We start from the raw sequence: 22,702 nt of genomic DNA, 5'->3' as shown, positions 1-22,702 counted from the left end.
TGTAGAGATACACCATGAAGACATTGCAATGGATGCTTAAATTCATGTTTATGTAATTGCTGATACAGACAGTGTTTGCGAGTAACGGAATACATGTACCGGCGTTACGTATTTAAAATGCAAAATATGAGTAACTGTATTCCGTTACAGTAACCTTTTAAAAGGGTGGTATTCAGAATACAGTTACTTTTTAAAAAAAAAAATGGATTACACGGTGGTCTTTTCCTGTTTCACATGTTAGGCTATGACATCTCTATTTTTGGTAATTCCACGCCAGGGAAACCCAAACAAAACACGCATTAAGAGGCTCTAATGTCTGCATCTCAATCTCGCGGCCCATGTCACCCCTACTTGCGGCCGCATAATCACGTGAATAAATATTTTTAAAAAGTTATTCACAAAAATGATTTAATATGAAGGCAATAGGCAGAGTGTTACAGGCATAGCCCTAAATAATGTAGCCTGATGGGCAGTGTAGTGCGTGCTGCAGGGAGAATGGACTGCCATACCCGTGCGTGTGTGAGCGCGAGGAAGGGAGAGAAAAACTGAAGTGGAAAGTCAGAGTTGTCACCGAGCAGAATCGGGAGATGGAAGCATGTAAATGTAATAATAACCACTGCAGCCAAAAAGAGTGCCTGACGAGCCCAGTTGTAAGTAAGCTGTTAAGACTCGACTGTACACTGTGTTCTGTTTTCCTTCGAAGCAACCTTTCAACGCCTCTCTCTGTCTCGCTAGCAAAGTTGACCCAGACAAGTTAAGGGTAGCTAGTTTTCGGCTACAAGCCCGCCAGAAGTCTCTTTACGACGGCTCGGAGCCGCAAACCTGTTTTATATACACGTGAATAGTTTTCAGAGATCGCTGCAAAAAGTGCAGCCTTACCTAATGTCCACCCTGTTACTCATTTTATATTAAGATTTAAAAATCTAGTTGGTATTGGTATGGTGAGTAACCTTCAGTAATAGTAATAAATCACACAGCAATAGTACATTCATGTAGTTGTAAAAAGCATGATAATATATTAAGTAATCCAAAGTATTCAGAATACATTATACCCTTTGGCTCTGGTCCTGACAACCAGTAGCGGTTTTTAATACGGGCGGTTGCCCGGGGCGGCATCGTTACATACAGCATACATACCGCTACATACAGTCCAGTATATAGAGAGACGAGACGACGAGACTCCAGTTACAGCAGTGCAAGTAAACAAACAATAAATATAAGAAGAGTAAAAAAGTAAATATACACTTTACAACTAGGGATAAAGGGACCAATAACAATTTAAAATTTATAGTTTGATGATTTAAAGTCTCACACACAACCTGTCGAAAGGGCAGGCGGCCGGCTGCTTCCAGAGCACATTTCATTCATAATGTTGTCAGTCCAAGCCCATTATGTATTCATGATTTGAATCCTGGGTTGTGCGAAATCCCAGACATAAACCCTAGACAAAGTGAATCTGTGAACTAAGGTGTAGGTCTATTAGGTTATGTTGTGGTGATGCTCGGGTTGGGGAATGGGTGTTCGTACTGGAGTGCAAAATTAAAACCAAGATGGACAAGAAAAGTTCAAAGCCATCAAGTCCTCAGCTTAGAAAAAATAGAAAAGAAGAGGAGGAGAAACAAGCAAAAGATACAGGTAAGCAGATGTGTCATTGGATAATGGCAGGACATGTAGCCTGAAACTATCAGAATCAGAATACTTTATTAACCCCTAAGGAAATGATGTGGGTTACAGTTGCTCCAAGAAGAAATGGTAAAAAAAAAAAAGCAACAGTAACAGACTAAACTCCAAACATACATCTGTCATGACTTTAAAAAATAAAAACTGGATGTACAAGTTTTCATTTTTTTATATCACCAATAATATTTGGCTCAGTGCTAAGTGCCTTAGCAAGATGCACCTCAACCAAACACTTTTGGTAGCCATCAACAAGCTTCTAGTACAATTATTGTTGGATATTTGACCACTCTTCTTGGCAGAATTGGAGTTCATTTAAACTGGTTGGTTTCCTGGCACAGATCCATTTTCAACAGTGTTGAGAACTTTGGGAAGGCCATTCAAGGAGCTTTAGAATAGAATAGATTTTTATTGTCACTGCTACAAGAACAATGACACACAGTTTGGCATCTTTCCATTGTGTGAAATACACAATAACGTAACATTTACACAAGAAAGATATGTATAAGTTATACATACAAATGCATACATACGGATACACCCACCCATACATACATACACACACACACACACACACACACACACACACACACACACACACACACACACACACACACACACACACACACACAAAAATATATTATATATATAACATCCATGAGTCTTGTCAGTGCAGTTAACCTTCAATCAGGTTGGAGGTAGGGCATGTTTGACAGCCTGTGGGTAGAAGCTTCTGTTGAGTCTATTTTTTGCCTTTATGTTTATTGCCTGCTTTATCCATTCCTGCACCAGTTTCGATGTGTGTTTGGGATCAGTGTCCAGTTGAAACACCCAACTGTGTCCAAGTTTGAACTGTGTAGCTATTGATCTGAGTGAAATTGAAGAATTTGGAGGTTTTCCTCTTTCTTCATTATTATCAACTGTTCCCAATTGAACAGTCTTGACTATTAGAAGAACTAAATTATATACGGTAAGGGCCACAATTCTGATTTAAAAAAAAATCCTCATATTGTATTGCAAATTAAGAAAAATCTGACAATTTCAAAGATTTGGAAACATTTAAAAACTCACTCTTCACTGGCGTTCAACAGCTTCTAGACTGCAATGAAGTGCTCTCCTGGATAACCGCAGGAAATTATTTGGAAATTCACAAAATAATTACTTCTCATAGGAAACGGTAAGTACAAACCCCACAAACAATTTTTCATTCATTAAATTTGAATTTAATTGCATAATTGCTGTATGTCAGGTAAAAATAACAAGGTGGGGTTTACTAGGAGTGTTCTTAAAGTCTGACTTTCATCTTTTAACACACTGTCACCAAATACAAGGAGCATTCAATAAACACAAATTACAAAGTTTATTTAGTTCACTGCTTTCATTTTATTTCTCATTGATACATATTTTGATATTGAGAAAAAATGTTCACTTGCATTAAATACTATTATTGTTTCATGATACAGACAAAGATAAGTCTTAGTATAGTGTTTATGAAAATACTGTACATGGCACTGGCCCATGTGGTAAGAAAGCATTCAAATACCTCTCTGCATAAGAACAGTGACATTACCCATGAGCATTTAGCCAAAGAAGTTATCTGAAACAATCTGTGCTCCTTGATATGGCTTTGGCAGTTCATCTTCTGTAAAACATAAAGTCTTTGGGTGTGCTTTATTCAGTTGTAACTCTTCTAGAAAATGCATGGCAGAGTGCCTCTTCAGTAGTTTTTTTTTTCAATACCTATTGCTTTGCTTTACTAATTGTGGCCCTTTTAAGTCAGGAGTGTACCTCCACCCTACATATTCCACATGTACAAGGACTGATCCCCCAAGCTCAGTTACTGTGTATACTGTTTAAGACATCACCTGTGGTGTACACACAATGGTTGGCAATACTGCAGTGTAGGTGCAATGTGTGCAGGGCTTTTTACTAACTTGATTTCCATGGAGTCCAGAAAACATGAGTATGGTGGCGGGGTGCGGTTTGTGGCGCAGCGGCAGGGGAGGGGTGGGGCAGAGGGTTCCGGGGCAGTGCCAGGGGAGCCTGACTGGCACTGTTGCCAGTCATCAGCTAATCGTGACCTCCCTTATTTACATAGTAGGACGTTGGGACCGGCAGTGTGAAGCAGAGAGAGAAATCAGAGGGACGCAGACGGAGGAAAGGGCACTGTAAAGTGTGACCACTAAATCACTAATTGTGAGAATAAACAGGGTTTGCACAGTTGAAACTGAGAGACTGGAGTTGTGTGGTGTGTTTCCCGTGACCACTGTGTTACAGTTTGTTCAACTTGCATTGAGTGTTTGTGTCTATTGTTTGTGTAATTGTGATTAGCAGAAGTTTCCACTTGCTGGTAAGAAAAGATGTGAAGACAGGTCTGTCTGTCCAAAGGATTGTACAACCGGCTTTGTTCAAGTCAAATGGAACCTTGATGTTACCGCAGGCTCAAGAGGAAGTGTTAACGATGCACCCACAAGGCTGTGAAGAATGTATCCTAAAGACACCACAGGCTACACCAGCCCAGCCAGTTTCAGAGGACTCAGGTGATGTGAGCTTTGTGTCGCTGGGTTGTGTTTTCGGTCAGCTATCTGCACAGTGGCACATCCGTGGCCTTAGGGGCCTTCTATTTGACCTGCATCCCTTTACCCGCCTCTGTATCGTCCTGCAAAGAGTTTAGGTTGAGTGACCCTCATCATTGTGGTCATCAGGTCTGTATCTTAGCAACATTTATCATCTCCTTTCACAGAGGCTGAGGCTTTAGGCCTGGCCTCTGAGTTTCCAGCCACAGCGTTGCCGAAGGCTCTTGGTCAAACAGGGTGGTGTGTTCGTATGACTACATAGTAGTTCAAGCAAAGTTGAAACAGAGAGTTCAATGTGAGACAGGTGGATTCCCTCATCTGCACAGCCCCTGACATTCTCCAGTTTCTACAAGTCCCTGTTAGCTTTGAGGGGACTGATTGCAGCCATGAAAACAACCTTTGCTGGTCGTCATAAACTAGCACCTGTATTGCCTGGTTGCCAAAAGTGCTCGTAGTGTTATGCTGTGCTGTCCTGCCATGGGATTTGGAGGTAATGGTTTTGTGTGCATGCTGGTTGTGGTGTCAGCTGTGAGAACGACCTTTCAGCACACAGGTAGTGTTGCAGCTGGCTGCCAGATTATGCAGGCGGTGCTTTACACAAAACCTCCATTTCACTTTAAGGCCTTGTTTTCAAGATGTATCTTTTTCAGACTTGTGCTCAGAGATCAGTAGGTGAACTACTCGTTGGTAATAGACCAGACTGCCTGGGAAAACCTGTCACTGGATTGTGGAGGTGACCTACTATTCATTTAAATGGGCAGTCCAGGACCTGCAGAATGCATGTCTTCCCTTTAGGAGTTCTCCCACCTCATGTGCTTTATTGCAGGATGTGTTTCTCACAGAAATTTTTTACAGGAGCCTTTTGGACGAACTTGTCCACTTTTACCAGATTTGACTGCTAAAAGTGACTTAATTGAAAAACACATGCTAGATTCTGTAGCACATGGCTCACATATGGTTGAGAATGATGTTGTTTTTTCACTGTAGCCAAGTGGCTTTCCTTACATTTGCAAGTAGGCGTAGTGCTTGGGAGAGGCAGCTAACCTTTGGTAGCATCTTGGATCAAAACCATGAGCATATGCTTATGTGTAGAAGAACTCTACAATCACACTAGTACTCAGCTGCCATTTTGTGCTACATTTGCTTCGTTTCCTAACTGTGTTTGTTACAGAGTCCTCATATACATGGAAAATGAGTGGAGAGAGAGCCTTGATACATAAGAGAACAGTTAGTTACTTTGTAACCTAGGTTCTCTGACTCTGTAGCCAATCAGTGATGTCTCTTAAAGAGTATCCCCATGGAGATCAGACCCCTTACATGTAAAATATGTGGGACTGGGAGACCCTGTAAGTCTCTCTACTTAGAGAGAATTGAGGAAATTGGATCAGCCCTCCATCTTCTCTAAGTACCACCTGGAAGAAAAAAAATAATGTTGTAGCAATATAATATGGTTTTCAAGATCGACTATACCTTTTACCTGTTCTCAGTCAAGTTCATGCAAATCCTCATATGTCCAGGTCACTCCAGCAGCAAAATGTCAGTCTGTTAGCTTTCACACATCTGCTGACATGCATTGCAAAGCAATTACAGATCACATGTCACCCAAATGTCAGAATTTCAAACAGATTACTGTATATATAACATACAGTATATATGTCGATTTCTCTCATCCTTATCTTCAAAATTCAAGACTTACATTCTCTTGTATCATTCAAAAGCCTGTCGACCCATGCACTTCCAACAGCTTGCAGGTAAAAAGCACCACAGTTTCTCCTTTTGCTACCCCTTTCCTTTTCCTACCCTCCTACCCTCTATATCCACTCCAAGGAATATCCTTGTGTATTCATAGACGACATAGGACACGCTCACAGCGGGGATGACTTTGAGCATGTTGGGAGAAATTCCTCGATAAAGTCCAGTGATGCCCTCCTGGCTCAAAATGGTTTGAAGCAATGTCAGCATGGAGACTTTAGGGGCTCCCTTCACTGAAGCTGTTGGGAAAGTAAAGAGATGAGCCACATCAAGATCATTTTAACACAAGGGGCACAATATGGTCTTCATCTGATGGAGCTGAACATGTCAATCCTACATATTTCTGAACTTGTTATAAACACTAAGCAAACTCTGTTGAAAGAAAACTGAGCTAAAGACTCTGGAAAAAAGTTAAGAAATATACCTTGGACTAAGATGTTCTTTGTTTCCTTTTTTTGGTCTACTGTTTAAAAGCCCTCTGGTGGCTCGACATCTTGCTAACAGGCAGTTTATGATTCTGTTTTAAATTTATGTTTTACATTTATGCCATAAGTACACTGTAACCTGATTTGTATCTCCCTGGAAATCTAATGACATAGATGCATAGATGCAACCTGCGACTATTGTGATTGGCCTTTTCAGTACTGTTAATTTTTCCTGTGGATTTCCAAACAAATGGAAATAATTTGTTTCCCTATGACCAGAACAAATAGAAGGGACACAGGACACAGGAAAAAGGACCCAACACTTTATTTCTTTCTATTATGGCCGGGGCAACATATAACTAACTAACCCATAAAAACCCCCACGAAAGCATGAATTCTGCTAAAGAATTCGGCCACTTACGTAGGTTGCATCGTAGGCTTTACATAGATTTACAGCAGAAGGCTAAATTAGCCGTAAGACAGTTATTCGACTAGTGCACAACCCCTCAGAACCGTAATTGTCAATAACCAAAGCATATGACAATATTTCTTCGAGACGGCATCAGCTTATATTGTAGTACTTGTCCATTTCAGCTGTATTAGCACAATAAAAACAGTTGCCCTCATTACTTTATGCGATTATGTGCAGTTGATGCTTTGAATGATGCTTTACCATATGTATCGCCTGGAGAGTCACATCAAATCTTATAAATATAAAATTCATATATGAAGGAATTTCTTTGCACACCAGCATGTGTTGAAATTCCTCTCACTTGTCACTTATTTGTAACTGTGAGTACAAGCACGCGTATCCTCACCTTGCGCTTGCATTCGGGTACGGATCAGCGCCAAAGGGTAACTTGCCAGTTGTCCACAAGTGCTGGACACGGCACCACATCCAACCAGCACCGTGACCCCTGGGTCCACTAAACCTCTGTTCCTGTTCAGCCAAGAAAACTTCAGAGTCTGTTGAATAAAAGACATGAAAAGAAGATCAAGACTAAGGAAAACACAGCGGGAGCTGTAGGTTTTCATGTCTCTCTGACCTCGTAGACAGCCAGATCGATGCCAGCGTAAGGGATAATACCCAGCAAGTTAGGTATATAGCCCTTGTAGAAGGCTGCGACGCCTTCTCTCTGTAGGATCTGTTTGGCACAGTCTGCTATTCCTGAGTATTGACCTGTTTTTCTCAGTGTGAGACGGGTCTTTAACACCTGAGGGGAAGAAGAGAGAAGGAAAAGAAACAGAAGCAGACAAAAGGAGAGAACTTAAGGAGAGAACTTAAGTCTATAAAATGTGTTTTCTCAATAATATAAAAATATTCTTTATGTCTGTTACCTCCATTGGATAGATGGCTGTCTGAGCTGTTGCTCCAGCCAAAGAACCGGCAACGAATCTCTCATGTACTTTTAAAGTCCTAGATTCATTACTGCCACGCATCATTTTCTTGATCTGTGCAGAAATACATAATTTTTAAGTTAATAATATGAAATGGTTGTACAATCAGAGAAGAAAGACAAATTATTTTGGCAATTATTGTTAATGTATCGTTAAAAAGTAAACTGAACAATAAGAATAACATGACTGTCAGCTTTTACATCTGTTCCATGCAAGCTTTGCTTTTAAGATGTCACCAAGCACAAAATGTCCAAGAAATTCAAGCCTTGAGTTGTGAAATTTAAAAAAAAGATGACTGGTAGCTATCAGCAGCTTTCCTCAATATTGGATGCTAGAACAACTAAAACACTTGTAGAAAATCTACCTGGTAAAAAAGCAAAAAACAAAAACTGAAGGCCTGGTAATGGAAACAGCAAGGAAAGAGAGTAATAGAATCGAGAAATAGCACAAAGTGAGCCTCAGATTGGGTCAGTGGTGAGCACTCCAGGATTTGGAGGGTTTGTGGTTCTCAGAATTTCTAGTAGATCAGTAGGTAACGGAAGCTGAATGCCTGTTAGTCTAATACTGGAGTCCCATTGTTTTAGATCAGGTGCAACATTTACAGACCAGTAAAGCCACTGCATAACACCCCGTAAAAACACTTCCTTTCTTTTGAGGCAAAGAAAAAAAATCTTTGCCTTCATAAACAAAAGCAATAATTTTAAATTTAAAATGCAAGAGAATTTCACAAAATCAAATGTTTATTTATTCATATAATTAATGATTAAGGACAGTATAAACAGTATATTTACATCGCAGTTATGAAACAAAATTAGACGTAAAGTTTACACGCAAAACTGGTGCACGAGCGAGGGGAAAGCGTTTATTGTGTATAATAATACACAATGAGGAAGTCAACATTTTGGGTGACATCCTTAATGAGGAAACAACACTGTCATGTTTTAGAATTTAATGAGCATTTTCAGGAAAGCACCTCTCATTAGTTAAATCTTTTTTTTTTATTTGTACCACAGAAGGTTAAAAACATTGTGACTTTCTGCAGTCTTGTTGCCATGCAACCAGAATACAGTGAAGGAAATAATAGCCTGAGAAGTCCTGCATCTGTTTCTCACTTCCGCGATATCTCGACCAAACTAGCTGCTGCTGGTTTGGATTCATATTCGATACAGAGAGAATAAATAAGAGAATATGTTTATTTTTCACAATGATCTAAATAGATCATTTAGAACGATTTAAATATTTGGACAAAGGAAAATAATAATAATAAGAGAATGATGAATCACGGTAAAGCCTTGAAAGAGTTAGGAGTGTAAGGTGAAAAATTGAATGTGTGTTCATAGTTTTCTCCACCTGTTCGTAAGCTGCAAACTTGATAGCAGTCTCCGGGGCAATTTTTAGGACATTGATTCCATTTCCCCTCCACAGAGACCAGATTCCTCCCTCTTTCACCATCGTCTGAAAATTGCTTAGCACATTCCCTTTAAAATCAGAGGAGCCGTGTACCTGGCAGAGTAAAGCAAGAAAGTCAATATTAAAGCATCAGAGCTCAAAAAAGACTTTTTATACATAAACAGTAACACATGGATGAATTCAGAGTGATCAGAGAGATAAGGCAGTAAGTGCACCAGTCTGACCTGTCGGAAGACTTTGAGCCTGTCTAAAGGGGCCGTTCCAGTCCGGGATACAGATCCGGCTATGGCTCCAGCCATCAGCTGCCGCCAGACAAACCCAGACTTCTTTTCCTCTTCTGAAAATTCATCTGGGACTGTCAGCTGCTCACCGATGTCCACCATCTACTGAAGCCATGCAGGTCAGAAGATGTATAAAAAAAAAAGTAACAAGGAGTGGGGAATAAAAAAATATTTTGAATTCTTAACAGTGGTGTCAAACACACTGCATACTGTATGATAAATTTTGTTTCTGACTTTACCAATGAGCGTTTCCAATGGCACGCCACTTCCTCCATGTTAGTGATAGGGTTAAACAGGAAGTGGTCCCGCCACTCATTCCAGTTAATGGTCATTGTACCATCCTTATCTATACTGTGGAAACACATATAAATAAATATTAAAAAATAGATAAAAAGGTCATAAAATTCATATAAAGAAAAACACCAGAGACTGTACAACAAAGATGGACACAGCCACAGTGACATCACCCTCTGGTTAGAATGTCTGCAGGGTTCAGACACCTTACGTCTGAAACCACAGTAAGTTCATGTAAATCGATAAAAGTTCATCTTATTATTAACTACTACTACTACTATTAGTAGTTCAGCGGCTGCACTTCCTCTATGTCCTGAGGAAGAATAACCTGGACCAGAACCTGCTGCTGGCATTCTACCGCTCCTCAGTGAAGAGTGTGCTCTAGTACTGCCTGGGCGTTTGGTATGCAGGGGTCACAATTGAGAACAAGAAGGCTGCGCAGAGGGTAATTAACACTGCCCAAAAAATCATTGGCTGCCCTCTGCCACCCCTTGAGGCCATCGCCAGCTCCTCCTGTCTCAGGAAAACCAGGCCCATCACAGGTGACCCCTTGCACCCAACCCAGAGGGCAGCTGTTTGACCTGCTGCCCTCTGGTCAGCGCCTCAGGTCAATCAGGTCTCACACCTCCAGACTCACAAGCAGCTTCCTCCCCTGGGCAATTCAGACTGTCAACAAACACTATACACCCTGCCCACCAATCCTGCCTCCCTAGTCTGAGCCATGGTCGGAGTAACCTTCATCACTATGGACTCTTTTCAGACCAAGTCTTTTCTTTGCACTACTACTGAGCACTTTGCAACTATTTTGTTGTCCAATGTTTCAATCGTTCTCTTATTTTTGTATATTTTTCTCTTGTTTTCTATTTATTCCTGCTGTCTACTATTTATATTTTATCCCAGCAGGACAGTTGGTGTAGAGCACCTACAATTTTGTTGTAAATGTACAATTACAATAAAGGGCTATTCTAATCCATTCTAAAGACTCAGTTTCATTAGTGTGGAGATCTCTTCATATTCATGTTTTCAACTCTCTGAATGTTCTTCAGATCATGTTTTCAATATCCCCTTAAAATAATCCACTGATTCAATCAGTTTAGTTTTTTTAAAATATGAGGCTAAAATCAAGGTTTTATGGATAAAAGACAGCTTTTGTAAATACTACAAATCTCCCTCCTCTCCATCACTGGGCCAGAGTGAGGATTGACTCCAGCAAAAATTGACATTATATCTTCCACAAAACTAAATCTCTAGGTTAGAGAGTAACTAACAAACCTGTAACAATGGGTCACTGTGACTGAGGTGATTGAACAGCTTCTAAAGATTCTCCCCAGTTTGGTTATAGAGCATAGTCAGTGGCTTAATATTGAAAGTGTCACGCTGCTCAACCTATTAGAAATGGTGGCAGGTAGTATTTTTGATGATAGACAGGGATCGTAGGAATTATTAATGCAATATGGATTACTGATTGATAACATACCTTAACAAAATCCTGTTGGCATCCTCCAAGCTAATATTCACACCAATGTTGCGAAGACAGACCTGAATCTCTGTTGCATCTATGCGACCTGCAGATATCCACAAGTCACAGGGGTTGAGTGAGAGACGAGTGAGATAATTACAAAAACTATCATGTTGTGATCTGATACAGACCATCGTTGTTATTGTCCAGGCTGCGAAACATGTCTTTAAGCTGCTTTTCATGGCTACGAAGATACTGAGTGAACTCTTCTAAGTCCAGGACTCCATCACGGTTGGTGTCTCCGGCCTCCACGATCTGACAGCAAGGACGTGATGTAAAACAACATTTGGTCAAGAACAAAAAACAGGTCTTTAAACAAGTGTAATTACACAGTGCTGCTTGGTCCTTAAAAGTATACTTTTACTTTTACTTGAAAGTATCCGGACCAAAAATGGACTTTAGCCTGTCTACACATTACTACAAAGACAGTGTGTTTGTAGTTCTCCACAACAGCATAAGGTTGCTTCAGCTTATCAGAGCACACAGAGCTGAGGTGACCTTGACAGCAAAGAAATATCTCCTCACAAAAGTCCAGCAGCCTCTGGGCTTTACATAAACTTTGCAATCTGTTGGGAAAATATGGCTGATAGGTGTTGTGCAGTCAAGGAAATATGTGTTAAATGAAATGCTTTTCTCCCAAGAAGGATCGGTTCATCTGTTTTAAAAAGTCAAAAAGGCTGTTTTATAAACTAAAACTATTAATTGAACTTTACACATCCAGCTAATAGTTAATTTAAGCTGTGAACAGAATTATTTTTAAGGTATTCACCATAATCGAAGATTTAATGGGCCACTTCAATGTTTATTTCTATTAGTGTAGCTTGCATGATTCACAGTTTACATTTTTTTTTCCATTAGAAGCACATGTAAAGGGTCCAAAAGACGTACACTGAGAATCCCAGCTGCACAAAAACAGCCAAGCAATGACGCGATCAAGACCATTCGGATTTTCCAATATTTCCAGTGTTTGTTAACTTCACTGTCTACTAATATCTCTCGAAACTGTGTCCAAAATTTAGTTTAATAAACAGTTTCTAATGAATGAACTGCAGATAAACAACGCACCGATTTTCCCTTAAATCTGTTAGTGGATATTACCTCCTTAGTGATGCCGGCAACTTTTTCATCTTTAGCCTGTGGCGATGACACCATGTGGATTGTAATCAATCAACGGTTTCATGTAAATGTAAAGGAGTTTTTATCTGAATTTTAATTGATTATAAACAATCATTTATCTGCTGAGTATTTACGTTTGTCAGAACTGACACAGTTTCATATCTTATCAAGTTAAAAAATGATAGACAAATTTGTTGTTTGCAATCTAGAAGTTTTGAAATTTTAGAAAACATAAAAAGAAAAAAGAATGTTTGGACTTTTTCACATACTGTATGACATTTATCTGTGTGCAGCTCCTCAGTCTATAACAAGCCATTTCATTCTGATTGGCTGCCCCTCATGAAGAGAAAACAATAGTCTCTTATGTGTTCACTGTAAGAGCTGTATGACTTACAGTGAACACATTTATGTATGCTGACTTTACCATGACGTTATCATTTGAAATTTTGGCCATGTGTGTTATGAATGTCCACAAAAGGTTTGGATGACTAGTATGCCACTCTGCAACCCTTACTCTCCTTACAGTTACAGCTACACCCCATTTTTCCAAAACTTTGGTGTCCATCTCTGTTTTATGTAGTGGCTCAAATAACAATAAGAATCCCTGTCTAGTTACCTAAAAAGTAACTCTGTCGCAGAAATATTCTTGGAAAAACAGGGGCCAAAACACACTGAAAGTAGAGAGTGAATTACACAGAAGCAGTGATAAATGTTACAGGAGAAAAAGAAACTGGACAATTATCCATGTGTAGAGAGATCAAGCATATGACAGAGCAAAAGGTTACTAATCTCAGCTTACAAAGTCCTGCTCCTTCGACCAAAATAGCATCCCGCTGCCCTTTACATGTGTGCAAAGACAGACACTCACACATTAAATCTTACCCTAACATAAGCCTCAAACTCTGAAATAAACCATATTATGCTTGCAGCCCTCTTAATTCACAAAGAGGAGCAAGGCTCAGCTTACAGTTTTCACACAGTCCAGGCGAGAGAAGAAGCAGAACTAGAAGAACTGATGAGTTCTCTTGGTGACCCAGACACTTTTTACCAAAACAAACACTCAAAGAGAGAAGAGAGACACCGTGTGTGCTTTCTCAATACAAATCCATGCTGTTTATGTTCTCTGCTGCTGCTGCTGCTGCTGCATAAATAGTAAGGATGCAGATAAGATGGAACTAGAACGTAAAGGGAGAAGGGCAGAGATTTTGCCTTTCCTGGTTGTTTAATGTAAAGAGAAGAGGAAAGATGAACGGGTGCTATTCTTAATGAATAGAAAGTGTGCAGGAAGGTGAAATTTAGACACAGTTTCTCCTTCCCACAAAAACCCATGCATAAGCAGGTTAAACCACTGAGTTAAACAATGACCTTCCAACAGTAGAGCAACAAGTAATGGCAAAAAAGCACTGAAAAGCTGAATTACTGAGGTTTTATCTGAAACCAGCATCTGGTTTAAAAATCTTTCTTTACAACTAAACTGACTTGATGTGACCTTTAATGTGAAGTGGCTGCTGGTACTACAGAGTGCCCTCTACTTATGTTTGCCATTTACAGAGACCAGCCCTCATGAGTCCTCTAATGCACCTTGACTTCAATATACAAAAATGGCAAATGGCAAAGCCCAAAAGTAGAAGCCTGCTGGAGGATTTTGGTGGATATATTCTCTCTCGAGTGTGATCTGTTGTAGAGACAGTAGGCCACCTGGGGACCAAAGTTATCATCTAAAACTAAAATTAGATGTGGAAAAACCAAAGAAATAACAAAAGCATAATTGCAGGCTTACAAAACTATCTAAAATAAAAGAAATACAAAGCTGAAATGTCTTCACTTTCATTCTTATCTACTTGTTTAAAATCTTCGCTATAACCACCCTGAATAAATGTATTGCACGCTCAGTCATAAAGGTAAGGAAAGTTGAGTTCCCAGAACGTTGATCCTGTTTACCTGGACATTGCATTTCTCAACGTCCGGGTAAACAGAATCAACTTTCTGGGAACTCAACTTTCCTTTTTCCAGGATTCAGCTGGGTGGAAATGTGTAATGAGACTGGGAAGACAATAGGACTCTCCCACTCTGCTAGGAACCATTTTGAGCTTAAATTATGCTTCAGCGGGAAATCTGCTTCATAATTTATGATGTAACTGGAAACTCCTTTTAACCCTACGGTGTAACATTCCACGTAATCTGATGTGCACCTCCCAAGAAATGTAGCTACATTTAGGGTCAACGCAGCTCGCAAAGACTGAATGACGTGGAAGGTTGAAGTGTAGAGTCGTTTATCAAAATGGCCCACTATTTGTGTGCATGTTAGGTAACAAGATTTTTAAAGAGCATAGAGCAGATAAGGAATGATTTATTGACTGTTTAATGGTAAAACTGTGTCAGATGGTAAATGACTGGTTCTTATATAGTGCTTTTCTGTTTTATCTGAGCACTCAAAGCACTTTAGACAACTTGCACATTCACACAAGCACTTTTTTCTAAGCGCTTACTATCTAACATTCACAGAAATTCATACTCCCATGGATGCATCGAAGAGCAACATGGGGTTAACGTCTTGCTCAAGGATATTTGGCTTGCAGACTGGAGCAGACTGGGATCAAACCGCAAACCTTCCAGTTAGTAGGTGACCTGCTCTACCACCTGAGCTACAGCCACCCAGACGGCTAGCTCCTAAAGACCAAAACAGTCTGATCACTGACATTGGGAGGTGTCTAATGTGAACTGGCAAATATCTGTAGAAAATGAACCCATTTGTAATGCACAGTATCACTGTATGCTGCTGTATTACCTTCTCTACTGAGCCTTTGGAAAGCCCCTGGTCTGCCAGCCCTCTCCGCAGTTCAAGGATGTCAATGTGTCCATCTTTGTTGATGTCCAGCTGTTCAAAGAGTTCAGCCCAGCGCTGCTCCCGCTCCTCGTCTGGACTAGAGGATTCACTCTCCTGGCAGTGCACCCAGGGGAACCAAGTCCGCTGGGGTCCCATGACTGGTCACCAGTCAGAGTTAGCTGATAAGATACAGGGGCACCAGTTCAGTATCCACAGCCTGACACAGAACAGTATGTCTGTTTATCTGTGAATACCTCAAACTTTCATTTGTACAACAAACTATTCAGTTATCAAAATTAAGTTTTGTTAATGAGAGCATTGCAACCCATTAGGGTCAGTAAACTGAAGCTTATGGGCTGCAAAGAAAGAGACCAAAAACAATCGAGAAAATTATTAAAACTGACTGCAAACAGTTGTTATCTGGTTGGCGGGTTTTGCAGAGGCAGCAAATGTAATATTAAGCAGAAACAGGGGCACAGCGCAGGACCCTGGACCCCAATCATAACCAGTCTCTGTGGGCCCCCTTTCTTTCTTGATCTGTATCTTTCAGTGTAGCTAATAATTAACTGTTCATATTCTGCATTTGATTAAAAAAAACAAAAAACAAAACTATGATATGTCCAATAGTCTGCCCACCTTAAAATCTCCCCATGTTTGGATCCTCATCTCATAACATACTGTAGCCTGTATAAGCCTCTTAACCTTCTTACAGCCTAACACTGTTTTCAGCCTGTTTAGTGCTAAGGTACATTAGAGGTCTACCCAGATCACTGAGACACACTAGAAGTTGTAACAATGTGAGTATCCTGATAATTGTGAAAGTTTAAATAAGTCTCCCAGCTTCCGCTAAGGAGCTCTTTTGGAAGAAAGCGAAAATACCTTGTGTGGGGCCAGTGACTGTAATAAAGGGGGGCCTCATGTCCTTGCAGTGATTGGTCTGTTGAATAGACGTGGTAGTGGTGGAGCTTCTGTGATTAGTCACACCAGAGGGCGTTTCCACATAGTGAGAAATAACTACAATTACAGTCCTTTGGTTGTGTAGGCTGAATAACAGAATAATGAAATCCATTCAATTTAATGATATATGTGATAAAATAATATATAACAGCCACTTTCTGTTGGTATTTATTTCACGTTTAAAGCAGAAGTTAAATATATCATATAAGGAAGTCTACTGTTTTTGCAGATATATATCGGGTGGTTTTGGAACATATGACAATCTTTGTGGGTGTACAAAGAGGTGCTGGTGTACAGCAAACAGCAAAAGCTGAATAAACGCACCCATAAAAGTGTCTACATAATTTTCTTTTTTAAATAAGAAGCAGTGTCACTGTGGTATTTTAAAAATGCTGTTTCATCAGCCTGAAAATCTCACTGTCTAATTGCTGAGAGTCACTGGTCCAGCATATCACGAAGACACTTGGCATTAGTGTGGCTAAGCTTTCAGTTGAAACTATTCTGGATAGAAATGATTGTTTGGAATAACTCTGAGTTGCCGTGATGTGACCTCAGTTTGTGTTACATTTTGCAGATCATTTGGAGAGGGGCCTGGGGCTGCTTCACTCACTCTGACTGTTTCTGAAATGAAAGGCCATGTGTTTCATACTGTTGGTTGTAAGTTGTACTGGGTCATTTTGGTAGATGTCACATCTGAAACTGGCTCACTGTCTTTAACAATTGCTAAACCATCCTAAGCCTGTTATCTGTGCTCTGCTAACCTTTGTTAACAGCTGACTCCCCTCACTTTGCCTTCCCTCCTTTGTTGATTCATGCCATTAGCTGTCACTTAGATACAATAAATTAGTGGTGTAAAAGCGAGGCCAAGGAGGTCAGCTTCATTTGTATAAGGTGAATGTAGCACCTCTACACCTCTAGTAGAGCCTCCACTATTTTTGAGAAATCAAAATTCAGTCACCAAGCTGATGCATTCAGGCAATTTAACTATGACTAATTTACTTACGGATGAAACACAGCAAAGGAAAAACAAACATTTCATTCCAAGCTAGAAAAGGCTCCTCCTGCCACCGAAGAGCTTTAACCCAAAACTAGATGCCCCTGAGCAGAGATAACACGAGGAGGAAGCTTCAGATGTAAACTCACTATTTTGCAGTTTTAAACCTCAAATTTATTTATTTTTATTTTTTTTGTGTGTGTGTGTGCATTGTATCTGTTGATAACAGGCAGCCGTCACAGTTTTGTTTACAAAGCCTTGATGATAGGTAGAGATTACATCTGGCAGGGTTAAACTGGGTGTACTGTAGCTGTTACATAGTGTTCCTGTTATAAAACACCATTTGAAATGAATAGAGTTGAACGCTATTATTCATAGTGGATGTGTAGTCGATTCAGTCGAGTCGAGTGTGTATTGTAGTTGAGTTTGCAGCACAGGACGTAGTGTGAGTTGTGTAAGGCGCTGTTACTGTGCCCACCCTGTTAATCTGATAGGCTACGATTAGCCTATTTTGAAAAATGAATGCAAGCAGCAGGGCATGTGGGCATCGAGTGGAACGTTTACTAAATTTGTAACCTAATACTGATGTGTTCGAACACTCTCCAGTAACTGAGTTACTGGTTATTACCGGTAAACTGGGAATGCCATGAAATACCCCGGCTCACATGTTCATCCACATACACAACAGCATTTTATCCTTTAAATACATGACAACACCTTTCACTTGATCCTCACAGCGTTACGCACGCTGTTACGGTCTAATTATAACATCTACGAGACCATTTTGAGGCGCACTCACAGTGTGTTTATCTGCAGACCGACTCGCCGCCCATGCTCGGGCGGATGCGGAGGATCAGGACGCAGGAGAAACCGGCAGGTCCGCTCAATCCTAAAACAGCACTGGAAACCACACAAGCGGGCTCCCCTTGGCTTCAGCGGGTCTCCGTGTTCTGCGGCGCTTGGCGCTGCGTCTTGCAGATTTCTCAGACACTCTTGTTGAGGAAGCAGGAAGCGACCGAAACACGCAGTCGTCCTCCTGCTGCTGCTGCTGAAGCCTTCTGGTGGAGAAGTGTCCGATCCGTGTGTGTCCGCAGTGTACTCAGAGTGTGAAGCCGGCAATTTATTTTGCGTCAATAAAAAGAATTATTAATTGTTTACGACAAGGACTTCTCACATGACATCAGCTAGAGCCCCTGGGCCAGATTCTAAATAAATACTAAGATCATCAGTCCATGGTTCCCTAATGCTTATAACAGGCTAATACATTTAGGTCCATAAGTATTTGGACAGTGACAGTGTTCTTAGTTTTGCCTCTGTTCACCACCACAGTGGCCTTTCAAACAGCCATGCTGTAATTAAAGTACAAATTCCTTATATTTAAAGTTATGTTAATTTGTCCCTTTACTATTGAGCAATATGATTAAAAATGGCGGCACTTCCTAAACAGTTAATGCAGTACTTTTGTGAAATCCCTTGACTTAAAGCTGAAAGCCTGCACAGAATTGTATATCACTGAAAAACATTCTGCTAAATGAGCTTCTTTACCTTCAATGTACTTTGCGAACGGTTTTTAAAGGCTGGACACTTTCGTGCATGCTGGATTTTAACTATACTAGTTTGACTTTTTAAAAATACTTTGAGTATTCACGTGTATAACCACTCTCTGTTTATTTTAACACAGTATATTACCTAAAATTATTCAAGGTATTTCAACAATTCCGCTGTTGGGCACAAGGTGTCCCCTTCTTCGTTATTTTCAGTGTGTTTGGAAGTTTCAAGTTTCCAAATCACACGTGACTGGCTTCCACACTAGTTATGTCACAAAATTCCTGCTTCTTCCCTGCAGCTCTTGAAGATGAGCACGGAGATTTTATAACCTATCACAGCTGGCAAAAGCATAAGGTCGAAGGAAAAAAAGGAATCACTAACATGTAGAGAGGATATTCGTGCATGTTCAAGTCATTAATTTAAACAGTGAAGATAACCGAATGCACTGATATGTATTCATAAATGATATTTCTCTCCAGGTGAGACAGGAACATCAATGAACAAGAACACAGCTGGGGATCTTTCTGAGTATCTCAGATAATTTGGGATTTTCCTCACAGCGTCTAATGAAACACCAGTATTTAAAAATTAGTTGACTCATGTGTGCAAATGTTTAACCAACCAGTGTCATCTTTTCATTCAGGAGGAGCACGACATAATCTGCAGGCCTCCCATACGTCACATTATTCAAACAATGGAAGTTATGATTCAACAGGAGCATTTTTGTCTCTATGTGTCTCTGATTTGATTTTTACAAATTTACAGTAATATGGAGTCGATCAGAATTTGGCACAAAGTTTTAGCTCTCTTTTTAACATTATTTGCAGTGACATACAGATGAGCACTGTCTGCAGAGAGCCACATAAGAGGGTTATAAAACAGCCAACTAACAAATTAGAAATGGAGAAGAAAAGCTGAACCTTATTTAATGATTTTGCCAGATGTTCCTCTAATTTTGTCCACCAGCTTGTCCATCATCATCTCCGGCCTGCAGATCTCAGACATTCTCCAGCGATGAGTGGTTGTGCCTGTCCACCTGCTCCTCCCTCATCACTTTATTCTTCTGTGATATAACTCTGCAGCCCACTCTGTGTTTCGTTTATGACACACTTTTAAGATGACAGGTGTACCCTGACCACTCATGTACACTCACACATGTGATTTTCCTACTATTATATTATATATTGACTGTGTTTGTATCTCTTGTTGACAGGACTACATGGCCTTTGAGCACGTATACAGCCTCTCATTCAACGGTTTTAATCTCTATTCACTTCCCATCTCCACACCTGCTGTTCTAATCGAAGCAGATTGACAGATCAGATAGCACACGGGCGGACTGCTGTATATAAGAGCAGCACGCTTTAGTCCAGGAGACTGGCTCGGAATAATTCTTCAAATACAGCTCGGTTAATTTTCCCTTTGCAGATCATTTAATACTAGCAGCTTCAATGTGTAGGGGGCTCTCCTACCTGCCTTCCTCATGTCTGGAGAAGTACGTGTTTATTTTTGATATTATGTTTTACATTAATAAATGAAACCCTGAGTTTGTTTTACATCTTCTTTTGTCTGTGTTTCAGGGCAAAAGAGATGCGGGTGAAGCTAAGCCACCTGGCTGAGACCCACCACAAGAACAAGTAAGTTCACTGAAACCCGTATTTTGAATAAGGAGTAAATCAGAGGAGCTGAAGCTACATTTCTGACTCCCTGTGCCCCTTTTATCAGGACTCAGGACGGAAGAATTCTGCAAGACTTGGAAACGCTGCTGAACAGCAAAAGTAAGATTCACTTTATTTTGCTTCTGAAGTCAGTCACCACTTTAATATTCAAACATGAAAAACAGCTCAATGTTACTGGAGGGTGAGGAGATGTGACCTTTTTCTGGTTAATTCTAGCACATCTTTACTGAGAAAGGTTAATCAGTCGTTTGCACAGGCAGCAAAGTGCTTTTATTTTGTACATAAGAACGCACACTGATATTTCAGCTAAAAATCTGAAGACATTAGGCATTATTATCACTAACATATAGTGTTCTTCCTTTTTAAAAATGTGACATGGTAATGTTTATTCAGGGTGCATCCTAACTGAACTGCTTTTTACTTTTTACTGAGTTAATTCTTATAATTAATTAATTGTAAAGTAAAAGTACCTTTACTTTTATACATCTATATCTCCTGTATTCTTAATACTCTAGATAGATGGTGAAAACCATCATATTACTGTTGGCTAATTTATTTTTTAGTGTTGCTAATGCTAACTTACTATTTAAAACAGTATGTATCAAAGGAAAGGCAGTCAGCTGTGTTTGACAACTGCATATTTTGTACTATTTAAGCCTCAATAAGGAGAATTAAGGTGAAATAACTGTTACGGATTCAAATATTGGGGATGGATACAAGAGGAAAAACCACAATAACCACACTGGTCCGGCCGGGTTGAGTCAAACGATGATTTTAATGATCACACGCGTGGGAGATGGACAAATGGTGGAGCATTGATCAAACTCTTATAGCCTCTAGTGGCCCCCACCTAATCATAAAAGCCTAAACATTCACATGCTTTCTCTCACACGGCGCCTAAGCTATGACCTTGGCTCCCTGTTTATCTGCTCCTGCTGAGATGGGGCAGAAAACTCCAGCATGTTCCGTTCTCTTCTAATCAGACAAATAAGGCGATGACTTTCTGCGAACAGTATTTCTTATAACTCAGCAGTATAATGCATCATAAAACAATATCATTCATTCACAATAAATCAGCAGTCTAATGTAATGCAAATCAGTTTAACAAATGCAATAGTTATCACCTTCTTCTAATTCAGGAGAATAATGCAAACTAAAACTACATAATAATTCACAATCTTTAATTAGGGGTATAACATGGCATAAAATAATATTATAATCTCACATAACTCAATGTTAATTCCAGTGGAACAGTTTATCATAGGAACTGTGTAAAAATGGCTTTTAGAACAGTATTTTTGAATTTTTGTAACCAAGTAAAAACATGAAAAGCTCAGATGTTTAGCTGAAATTTGTGTCAAACCTGAACCGTTCTTCTAGCTCTTCTTTTCTTCTTCCTCTCAGGTGGTTTGCAGGCCTTTCGGGCGTTCCTGCGCTCCGAGTTCAGTGAGGAGAACCTTCAGTTCTGGCTGGCTTGCGAGGATTACAGGGTTTCCCCTTCAAACCTGCAGAAGAACAAGGCCTGCAGCATCTACAGCCAGTTTATCAACCCTGACGCTCCACAGGAGGTTGGTAGAGAGGAGCACACATCACTAAACATCAAATGATGAAGAACAAAACTTATTTAAATAACTTTTCCCTCGTTAGGTAAACCTGGATGCTGAGACCCGGGAGGCTCTGCTGAGTGTGATGGACTCTCCATGTCCCAACACATTCAACAAAGCACAGCAGAGGATCTACAGTCTGATGGCCAAGGACTCCTTCCCTCGTTTCCTGCGCTCACATCACTGCATGGAGGCCGTTAAGGCTTTTTAAACATGCTCAGATTAGTACTAGACCTGCTTTAGAAATAAGTGCTGGTGAATCTGTACTGCTTCAATTGTTGATTGTATTTTAGCAATTAATCTAACATATGTGATCATGTTAACCATAAGGTAGTGCTGTCCTTATATGCACAGTATACTATCAGTAAGCTTTAAGTCTGACGTTGTAACCTCATAATTATCAAACTTAAATGTAGATGTTGCACCTCTGCATGGCTACAAATTAAATCCAGCAAAAGGATTTAAATAAATACCTCATAACAGAGAACTCTTGTACCTTCTCTGCGGTCTTCCTCAGCATCCTTTGTCCATCCCTCCTCTGCACACGTCTAAACCATTTCAGCCTTGCCTGTCTAACTTTGTCTCCAATCACTACAACGCATGTGCTTACGTTAGAAAAGCACCAGTAAACTTGCAACCATGTCC

General features: G+C 40.1%; 2 protein-coding genes across 3 annotated transcripts; one reads left to right on the top strand and one right to left on the bottom strand.

The window, feature by feature from the left end:
* Positions 1-627: 627 nt before the first annotated feature.
* On the top strand, positions 628-22,557 carry LOC113023802 (regulator of G-protein signaling 5). The gene is made up of 6 exons (XM_026170177.1): positions 628-650; positions 20,203-20,269; positions 20,355-20,411; positions 20,500-20,552; positions 21,858-22,021; positions 22,101-22,557. The coding sequence occupies exons 2-6, from the start codon at positions 20,226-20,228 to the stop codon at positions 22,266-22,268; spliced, it is 486 nt and encodes a 161-aa protein (XP_026025962.1). The 5' UTR covers positions 628-650; positions 20,203-20,225; the 3' UTR covers positions 22,269-22,557.
* On the bottom strand, positions 5,037-18,725 carry LOC113023801 (calcium-binding mitochondrial carrier protein SCaMC-1-like). 2 transcript variants are annotated; one of them, XM_026170176.1, is made up of 12 exons: positions 18,026-18,725; positions 15,237-15,454; positions 11,464-11,587; positions 11,291-11,378; positions 9,759-9,870; positions 9,463-9,621; positions 9,179-9,331; positions 7,769-7,882; positions 7,477-7,644; positions 7,249-7,396; positions 6,062-6,244; positions 5,037-5,665 (listed from the first exon to the last, which is right to left on the bottom strand). In XM_026170176.1, the coding sequence occupies exons 2-12, from the start codon at positions 15,429-15,431 to the stop codon at positions 5,655-5,657; spliced, it is 1,455 nt and encodes a 484-aa protein (XP_026025961.1). In that variant the 5' UTR covers positions 15,432-15,454; positions 18,026-18,725; the 3' UTR covers positions 5,037-5,654. The 2 variants fall into 2 exon arrangements, with proteins under 2 accessions (XP_026025961.1, XP_026025960.1); XM_026170175.1 differs by having other exon boundaries at positions 5,037-6,244; positions 18,026-18,724.
* Positions 22,558-22,702: the final 145 nt, after the last annotated feature.

The sequence above is a fragment of the Astatotilapia calliptera genome, chromosome 6 (assembly GCF_900246225.1).
Source record: "Astatotilapia calliptera chromosome 6, fAstCal1.2, whole genome shotgun sequence".
NCBI lineage: Eukaryota > Metazoa > Chordata > Actinopteri > Cichliformes > Cichlidae > Astatotilapia > Astatotilapia calliptera.
The sequence above is the reverse complement of the archived record's forward strand: the minus strand, read 5'-3'. Positions and strand labels throughout refer to the sequence as shown.